The sequence below is a fragment of the Anoplophora glabripennis genome, unplaced genomic scaffold (genome assembly GCF_000390285.2).
Source record: "Anoplophora glabripennis isolate ALB-LARVAE unplaced genomic scaffold, Agla_2.0 scaffold1688, whole genome shotgun sequence".
Classification (NCBI taxonomy): Eukaryota; Metazoa; Arthropoda; class Insecta; order Coleoptera; family Cerambycidae; genus Anoplophora; species Anoplophora glabripennis.
Genome location: NW_019418403.1, coordinates 31,423 through 42,126, shown reverse-complemented (window position 1 = coordinate 42,126; position 10,704 = coordinate 31,423). Strand labels below are relative to the sequence as shown.

The 10,704-nt window shown below is 31.4% G+C and overlaps 1 protein-coding gene across 1 annotated transcript; it reads left to right on the top strand.

The window, feature by feature from the left end:
- Positions 1-1,401: 1,401 nt before the first annotated feature.
- On the top strand, positions 1,402-7,797 carry LOC111692629 (signal-induced proliferation-associated 1-like protein 2; the record flags this gene model as incomplete). Its single annotated transcript, XM_023456698.1, has 3 exons — positions 1,402-1,522; positions 7,304-7,689; positions 7,784-7,797. Coding segments are annotated over 3 exons (521 nt in total), but the record flags the coding sequence as incomplete, so codon positions are not given.
- Positions 7,798-10,704: the final 2,907 nt, after the last annotated feature.

Sequence of the window (10,704 nt, the reverse complement as noted above, 5' to 3'; positions counted from 1 at the left end):
ACCAAATAAACAAGTTTTATTTTTTCAATAGCAAGTTTTTTTTTTCTGGCCATCCATGTATAATAAAAATGTTGAAAAACAAGGATTGGGGGATGTGATTGTGTGTATAGTTCCGTACGAGATTTTCTGTGTATTCAACANAAACAAGGATTGGGGGATGTGATTGTGTGTATAGTTCCGTACGAGATTTTCTGTGTATTCAAGATGCGTGTAAATTTCAGAAAATGTATCTAATGATAAACATAAGAAGTTTAAAATAAAATATTATTTTCTAAGGTAAAGCGTTCAAGTCCACTGGAAGAAATTACATTACTTCTAAACATTCATAATCAATTTTACCCCCAAAAGAATAAAAAATTTCATTCAGACCTAGTTCCTAAAATACTATTCTTCTAATAAAGAATATTGTTTTTTTGAAACAGCAATTCGGTTTTCCTTTTTACTTAAAATTTACCAACTTTAAGACGTCTACAAAAACAGTTTATATGGAGGATAGTTCAAAAATCCAATGGATATCTTTAAAAAATGAATGCTCATAGAACATTAGAAAAAGGAATGCAATTTCTATAAGCACGTTCACTGACCCATGGCTAGTTAGACATCATTTTGTTGTACTTACTTCATACCCTTATAATCTACACAAATTAGATATATCAATTTCTAATTGTCTTTCCAAAAACGAAGAAAAAGCTGACACTTGTGGGAACTTTCGTTTCTCAAAATCTGTCAAAGAATACACTCCTGAATTTTCAACATGCATTGGATATGCAGGTAAATTATAAAATCAATTACAATTCTATTTAAAACCAATGCTACTACTACTAAGAAATACCGCGTATAATATTTAATTATTCATTATCGATACATGTGCGCTGTTTGGTGGAGGGCAGAGGAGGGGAAGCTGAGATCTCAGTTAAATAAAGCACTGCTAATATATTCTGATATTTATAATTTGCCCTCCTCCCCTTGCGTTGCAGGTTAACGGCGCCTATGAGTAATATTCAATTCAGTAATGACGAACGTTTAGTGAATGTAACTGTTATTTTTCAAATTATTCTTGGTTTGTGTACGTACATATACACAAATACCAAAATGTATCGCAATTTATAGTTGTGTTGCAACATAAGAATGAAAAGTCCTCAAAATCAATGTCCATAAATATAGAAAGAATTAAATTTATACCTTTTTAGATTTAGTAGATTAGATACAGAACGCTATGCTTTTTCAAATATCCAACCATGTGTTAATGACGTTTCCTTGCTGTCGCTATTTATACCGAATCCTGAACTCGACGGCATGATTTATACAAAAATAACTTTTACTCGACTCGGAGCAGAATCAATGTCAATGTTTCCGAGCATGTTACAGCATCGATGTATATCCGTTACCATTTCCTTTCAGAGCACCAGAACTGGTTTGGGATGGACGAGCAGCTCGGACCCGTGGCTATATCGATACGAAGAGAAAAAGTCATACATCCCGAGAGTCAGATGACGACCAGTCTTATGCAATATCAGTATAGGTATGTGGTCATATGCAACTCAAACCTACAGGGTTGCGACATTTAAACGGATTTGGTACTGTTGATCATGTTTACACTTTAAGAGTAAGGCTTGTCTTTCGTTAGATAAGGGTCCAATAAATGGGGTTTTCTATTGGTGATTCAAACGAAAAATTCGCTTGTTTACCATTTTTCCCATTTACCACCTCCATTTTTAGAAAATAAGGCAGACAAAACATAACCTTATAATTTGTTCGAATTCATATTATTTTGTACATCATTAACACGTTGATGTTATTGGTAGCTTTTATCTATTTGCATAATTGTTTTAGCTATTTGTGAATAATAGAAGATATAGAGTCTAAAGTGGACCAGTGGAAAACATTAGCAGCACTGAACATCGTTAACGTAAATTGAGGTGTCTTTTTAAAATTGGAAAATATATTTGTTTCGTTTTTTTTTTTATTAAATTATATATTTTTATTAGGTACATATATTATTTTTCATCTCCAAATTTAAAAGAAAGGATGTAGGTCTTAAATGTTTAGTTAAATAGCTAAATGTCTAACACCGTTAGATTTGCATCCATGTACACTAAAAAATGTAGTAATTACAGCATTGCTACTTTTTCTTGGACAATTTGCAATTTCTCCAAGATTACCTTTAAATAAAGTAAATATGGCAATCTTGCATAAAGCTCTAGGATGTGTTTACATTTTATCTCCTTTCTTTAATAGCCCAGTAAATGAAATTTGTAATACATGTAAATCAAAAGGTACTTCGTTTCAGATTGAAACTTGGTTTAATCGTTAGTTTAGGCAAAAGGAAATAATATTTCCCAAAAAGTATCGGTTTAAAACAACATGATTATTGTTTAAACAATGATTATAATGTAAAAATGACCAAAAATTGAGTTTTATTATTAAAAAGCGCTCTCCAATAGGAGTTTTTGCTTTTGTTTATACTATAGGTTTTCAAAAACGCTTCATTTGAGACCTGCTAAATTAAAATCCATTAACAATTTGTTTAAATAATTGCAAAAAACCAGCGAAATTTGAATTTGCTGTAAAGAGCATAAATCGTATATTATTTGTTTACGAGTTTTTGCATTTGTTTATTAGAAATATCATTTTTCAATTGCATAAACGCGGTTGTTAGCGTTATAATAAAGGGCCTTATGAGGGCTCATTTGTTTCGTCTTGACTTATATTTTTAATAGCTGTTTTACATTGACAATTTATTGATCTATTAATTCATGAAGTCGCTTCATCAAGAAATTGAACAAGTATAATGCACCAAATCTGCTGTCAAATAACTTCATGAATTTATTCATCAAGTTCTTGACGAATTAGAGCATGTTCTAATTTTCGTCAATTTCTTCGTGAAGTTCGGAAGTACCAACCCAACAGATTTCCAGCCCCAGATCAGTAATGAGGTTATGTTATTGGAATATGTAAATAATTGTGTGGCGTCGTACTAGTTTTGCATTGTTTTTACTGGTTTGTTAGTTACAAACACTAATATTTATATAATATGTGTTAAAACGGTACCGCTGTTGTATCACTACAATTAAGAGTGGAAAGGTGACATTTTTGAAATTTATTTGCTTCTTTGATTCGTTGATAGAACTGATTCATGCGTCAAAAAACTTGACAAAGTCTGTAGCAGTGTAAAACCACACTGTTTACCAATAAATTCGTGAATTAATTCATGAAGAACTTCGTCAATTTATTCATCAAATAAATTGTCAATGTAAAACAGCTATAAGAAATGCAATTGGAAATTGTAATTTTATAGGCTAACCTCCTCAAAACGACGTATAGAACAAATAGTGTAATTTGTTTATAAGGTTTTTCGTTAATAACTTTGGGAAGAATGAATATTTTTTAAAGCTGCTTTGATATACGTAATTAAAAAAAAATTCTTTGGACCTTTTATAGCCGATAGCGTTTTTTTTTTAAATTTATAACTTGTTTATTTATGAACATTAAGATTTGAAATTTCGGGAATAAATCAATCAACCCTAGCAGGTCTCAAATGAAGCGTTGTTTGAAAACCTATAAGTATAAACAAAAACAAAAACTCTTGTTGGAGAGCGCTTTTTAATACAGCTAAAAAACTCCATTTTTGGTAATATTTACATTATAATTGAATCATTGAACAATGATCTTGTTGTTTTTAACCGATACTTTTTGGGAAATATTATTTCTTTTTGCCTAAACTAACGATTAAATCAAGTTTACGAATTTTTTTACAATTATTTTTTCATTTACTGTGTATAAGTACAATTTAATTCTACCACAGGGCAGGACACTCGACTTGAATTGGGAATAGAGAGGTCAGCAGAAAGCTGTATAAATCTATTTTTATTCCAAAGTAATAAATAAGTTCATGTATAAAAAAATAAAATTTACAATCTTTTATTGACGTCATTTTATTTTCATGGGGGCGCATAAAAAATAACTGGTTCGCCATCTTTGGGAGTCCGTCATATCGGATTTAGAATAACCTCAATTAGCTAACCATGCATTGCCATCCAAACTAAACGTGTTTGCAAAATTTCAGCTCAATCGGTTGGGGATAACTGTTTTAAAATTCAGTTGCAAGATTTGACCCATACTAACAAGGCAAGTTAAATAAAAGCAAATAGGGTTTGTTATTACCTATATTAAATCTGTTATGAAAAAAATATAATTATTTAAGAGTTTGAGTTTGCAGAATATGAAAATTACTGCCACAAGAATAACAATTTAACCCTTTTTCTCACTAATAGGCTATTCAAATTTTCAGCTGGAAGATGAAGGCATATTTGGCTTTCATTATTTTAACCTTGTATATCAGTAGTTAATGTTGTTTTGAAGATTGATGAAATTGTTTGCCTATACTATAATACGATATTTCTAAGGTATGTATCGAGTGGAACAATTTTGAAATATTTCTCATATTTCTCGAGGAAATAGACAAAATGTAAAGACCGAAGTTATAACGTTTTGGTCTTGTTTTTCAACAAAAGTTAGAGACAACGAGACCGCATATATTGATTGAATATTGATTCATTTGTAATTTAGGACATTTTTCATTTTTGGTATTTTTTTTTGTCGTATTGATTACTCTTACACTACACTCTTTTATTTGTGAAAATTTTAAATTTTTTTTAAAGAGAACTTTTATTCAGCTTTTTGCATTTATTCCTGTAGCATTATATTTCTACAACTTTTAGCTTTCAGATATTTATTTATAATATTTATATTTAACAGAACACACTATAGACATATTTTTCGATTTTTAAAATTTGATGAAAATTTAATTTCATATGATGCGTGATATGATGATTCATATGATAGTTACACATTTTTTTTTGTAATCAACTGCTTTATGATACAATTAAATAGGTCATGCATGTTTTTTCACGGAGACAAGAGATAGATAATTCATGTTACATTTTGACTTTTAAATAATAATAAATTATGTTGTTAACAAATGAAAAAGTTTTGAGTAATTAGTGTTGCAAGAAAATTTTATAAAGATTAAAAAAATTGCGCAATTGACATATGTACAGGATGCTTCATTAACTTATATAAGTTTGGGTTCAAGTTAAAAATCAAAACTTTTTAAAAAATATTGTAAATGTAAAAAATAAATAAATAAAAAACTTCTTAACATAAATCTAAACTTCACAAAAATGTTATTGGATACTACAAAAATGTCTTTTAATAGAGTCGTTTCCTTGGATGAAATTTTACATAAAATGTACCTAATAAATATCGTACTTAATTGATTTTTTCACTTATTATGTTTCAATGGAATAACCAAAGTGAAAATCTACAATATTCTGAATTTAGTCGTAAGAAAAAATAAGTCAACTGACGAGATAAAATGATTATTTATGCTCTTTCAATGTGGTAGGTACGACAAACAATATTTTTTTCATATAACTTTAAAACTGTCAGAGCTAGTGACTGTATGCATTTTTATTAATATTAATATAATATGTAGCAAAATTACATAGAGGGTGAACATTTTTTGGGCTGTCCGTTCCTCGACTCTCCCATAACTATTTATGTGGAATGTGGAATTTAATTTAAATTTTTTAGTATAAACTATATTTCAGTTAAAAACTTTTTCTCTTGAAATATTTTGATATTTACTATGTATGTCGAGTAAAAAAGATATCTTTGACTTTAAATGTAGTTGTTTGACAATTTGATTGTTATATTTGAAGAATCAATTCTATACATAAAAATAAGAAAAATATTTATAGAAATGGACTTCCTGAATTGTTTTTTGACAGTGCCTGTTGGCTGTTCTGAAAATATCCATATCTTGGGGGGACAATATTTAAACAGCAGTTGTACCATTGGGAAGTATTTTATGTTCATGTCAACTCTTTTTCTTATTTTTTACATATAGAATTGTTCCTTCAAATGTAGAAACACATCAAATTCACAGAAAATATTAAAATTTCGCAAGACAAAAAAAATTTAAAAAAAAAGAAAATTTAATTTAAATAATTACAAGTTTAGTTATTCCAAAAACGTAACACCCCCTATGTAATTTTTTACATATTCTATTAATATATGACATCCAAATAAAGGACGACACATACCAACTAAGATAGACATCTACATGAAACACTTAAGTTATACAGGGTGTTACGAAATTCGCGGACACGGACTCTATGATAATGTTAATCTAGATAAGGTCATAAAAAAATGTCTCTATCATTTTTCAATCAGACCGATATTTTTCGAGATACGGCAGTTTTAAATATTCATAAATAATAAATATTTTCAATTTTTAATAATTCGATAAACAATTATGACAAACGAATTGTTCAAAATTTCTACCACCTGTTGCTAAACATGCTTCAGCACATTGTGCTACAGCTCGAACGGAGTTGCGTACTTACCATCTCTGGTGTTATTTTTTGTATTGTTTGAAACAGACAGCTCTATAACAATTAATGATAATTCAGAAAGCATTTATCAACACTTTGACATCGTTAGAGTACAGTAAAAGTACCTGTCAATACAAAATGCAAAATAATAGGCCACAATTATTCAAATCGTGATTAGTATGATATGCTGATGGCTCTCGGAGCTTCAAATAATCGTGCAGATGAAGCAGTGCGGTTGGTTTGGCAGAGGCAATCCATTTGCTTGGCCACCTCGTTCTCCAGACCTAATGCCATGTGATTTTTTATTTTGGGGCTTCTTAAAAACGTTGGTGTACAGAACACCAGTGGCAAATTTGAATGAATTGCAGAACCGCCTATTTCAATCAATACAGCAAATAACACCAGAGGTGATACGCAACTCCATTAGAGCAGTAGCACAATGTGCTTACGTATGTTTAATAGCAGACGGTAGAAATTTTGAACAATTGTTGTAACTCGTTTGTCGTAATTGTTTATCTAATGATTGAAAATTGAAATTTATAAATATGTATATTTTTATTATTTTTGGATATTTGATACTGCTATATCTTGAAAAATACTGGACTGATTGAAAAATCATAAAGACATTTTTTTATCACCCTATCTAGCTTAATATGATCCCACAATTCGTGTCCGCGAATTTTGTAACACCCTGTATAAACAAATATGTTTTTTTTTTATATTTAAAGGTAAGTTAATCTACATTGACTTACATATTTTGATTCGAGGAATCTCTTGTCTTAAGTTGTCGATGTGTTTGACATACACCCTGTATAAATGTTTGCTCTTAAAGCCTTTATTGACATTCGGTCCTGGCTATGGCCTGTTTGTTTAGTCCTATAATTTTATCTATACCATCTTTACAGATTAGTAATTCGAACCTCTGAATTGCAAACCTTACGGGGCGCTGTCTTAGAGGACGCTATTCCCAACATCAAGGCATCCAGCAACCCCAAAACCCTCAATACCAAAGAAGTTCTCGAATATGTAGCTCCTGAAATCCAACTAAGCTGTCTAAGGCTTGGCGTTCATAATCAGCAGGCGATTGACCAGATTCTCAAGTTGGACGAACAGGGATTGACAAACCATTACAAGGTGGGTATTATGTACTGCAAGGCAGGACAAAACTCGGAGGAGGAGATGTACAATAATGAGGAAGCTGGACCAGCTTTTATTGAGTTTTTGGAGACGATAGGGAAGAAAGTCAGGCTAAGTGGTTTCGATAAGTACAAAGCAGGATTGGATAATAAAAGTAAGTTGAGTATTATTATTATTGAGTATTTTATTAATTGTCATTTTGACATACATGTCTTTAAAATAGTTTGAGTATATAGGTGCAATTCCAGAAATTGATATGTAACGGAAACATGAAAACATTTTCTGCTCATATTTTGAACCTAGCAATGGTTGAAAACCAAAACTGAGTTAAGTACAAAATAAAAAGGAGCAATAATTTTTCCTAAACAGTTGAAGATAGATAGATAGATTTAAGAAATTAGTACAGTAAAAACTAACCAGTGCTATCGAAGTAAAAAAGGGCTTTCAACTTTCTAAAAAAAGTTATTTGACGTAGAAAATTCTTTTACAGATTTGGACAGACCATTTTCAAATAATAATTTTGTGGCCTTTCAATTTTGTGGGTTTTCATAGAAAATTTTCACTTTGTTCATGGTTAAAAATCAAAAAAATATTAGAGTTATCCATTTTTAGTAGCAGATCAGAAGTCAGTTCAGAATAACTTGGAGCTTTGCATAAATTTGCATATTTATGAATGAAAAGTAGCCTGACAAATAGATTTAACATTTCCATATTTATGTACCTCTAATTGTTGAGGGATTAGCGCTAAATAATCGACTTTTATCTATGATCTATGAACTTAAAATATTAAATAATTTAATGGATAATTTAGAATATACATATATTAAAAATCAATATTTATAATTATTTTTCCTTTATAATGTGCAAAATACAAGGCAATATTCTTATGGATGCCAGTACGGTACACCATATTAAAGATCAAGATGTCTTATCATCTGGATATTAAAAATAGGCAAAGATATATACCTATAGGCTTAAGGAGGTTTATCGGGTACATCTAAGTCAAATGAGAGTTTCTGTAGATTCGCTAGTGACTAAAGTAGTAAGCCTTTAGATTTGGCAACCTTGCACTTGGCTGGCCCGCTCGGCTTGCCGTTCGCTCGGCTCGCCGTTCGCTCGCTCACGGTCGATCATTCTGTTTGTTTGGATGTCCAAGCTTGAAATATATATCATATGTCACACCTTCGAATTTTAAATAATACGTTACGTCGAGAACCGCGGCGTTGCCGCTATCACGAATATGGAGTTAAGTTAGTCAACGACAGCAGTTTGAAGGAGAATTATTATAAATTATGTATCTTACAAGTACCTAATCGATTCCTTAGATATCAGTTTCCTATTTAGACAAGTTGCTGTGGAAACTGTCAATTGATGCACATTCTAAGTGGAAAGACCAAAAAAAATTTGCATTCTCATAAGACTTCATACTAAATCGTGAAAAATTATTTTATTAATATCTCCTCTCTTAGGTATCCAAAGTAGTCATAATTTTTTATCCAAGATTTTCTTCATATTAATAAGCTTATATTATTTTTTTTATGAATGCTTTTATCAATTGCATATCAGGTAAACCTCCTTAACTTAGAAAAGAAAGTTCGACAATTTAAAATGGCATAAACAGGTCTAAGTTGTATTTTTCAGTTTTTGATACATTTTAAAATACTTACCATTTTCCAATTTTTTATATTTTTTTCTGATGTCATTGCCATAGTTAGAGAAAAAATAATTTATTTGTTTACAATTTGCCATCAACTTAATTCTAATAAGTAATGTCCTATCTTTTAATATACAGGGTGTTTCAGAAAGACCTCCTGTAAATTCAGAGGGTGATAGTACGACAAAAAATAAGAATTTTTTGTCTTTTGAACTATATGTCTATCTCCTCTTGTTTTCGAGATACAGAGCGACAAAATACAATTTTTTAAATAGAATTTTTACGAAAATTTCCAAACGGCGCGAAATATTTTTATGAAATTTAATATTCTGGGGTTTTTGAGGATGCCAAATACGCTGGTCTAATTATTTTTTGTATATTTCATAGAGGGCGCTAGTTATGCTACATTCCTATTACATTTTAAGTTCTATTATTTTTAAGGTTAGGTTTTTTACCATACGGGCTCCAATTTCTAATGTACAATTTTATTTTCCAAAAATAATGTACTCTTGTTAGAACTTCCTAATGTGAACGATTTTCGAGAAAGAAGACTTTCAATTGAACTCTTACAGTATTACGGTGTATAAAATAAGTGCCTTTTCTCAAAGTAGGCTTATGTCTAAATTTTTTGATGGATGTCTCATAAACAACGCATACGTTCTTAATAATATTTTAAACTCTAATTAACTTTATATCAAAATTTTAGTGATTGTTAGTGACTGTAGTTAGTAATGACTAGTAACAGTCTACTAACTACTTTCAGAAAAAGTCATTTATTTTATACACCACAATACTGTAGGAGTTCAATTGAAAGCCTTCTTTCTCGAAAACCGTCCACATTAGGAGGTTCTAACAAGAGTATATTATTTTTAGAAAATAAAATTGTACATTAGAAATTGGAGCCCGAATGGTAAAAACCCTAACCTTAAAAAAATTAGAACTTAAAATGTAATAGGAATGTAGCATAACTAGCGCCCTCTATGAAATATCCAAAAAATAATTAGACCAGCGTATTTGGCNAAACCGACACGGGCTGTGGAAAACATAGCCCTCCGCACGGCCACCGACGCGCCCTGGTACGTAAGAAACACTGACATATTACGAGACTTACAATACACAAACGCTACACAGACAATAAGACAAATCCCCTCCTCAGGCAAGCCGTTGACTACGTACCCGACGTGACCGACAAATACAAAATACCTAGACACCAACTTTTTGACCCTGGGTGACCACCCCAACGACCCCCCCTGCCCGCTAACATTTTCTGTTTCAGAAGCAGCCAGGGTCAAGAAACGAAGACAACGACACACAACACACACACATACACTCCCCCCCATACCCTCCTTACCCTTCCCCTCCCGCGCTGGGCTAAGGGCCACCTTAGCAAAGCGCATCCCAGGCTGCATAGCCGCACTACCCTACCCAACCATACCACACATAAACATGACACTACCCCCGGGGTTTACACAGACGAGCCGGCGAAGCAAGAAGAGCGCCAGAAGAAAGGGCCCT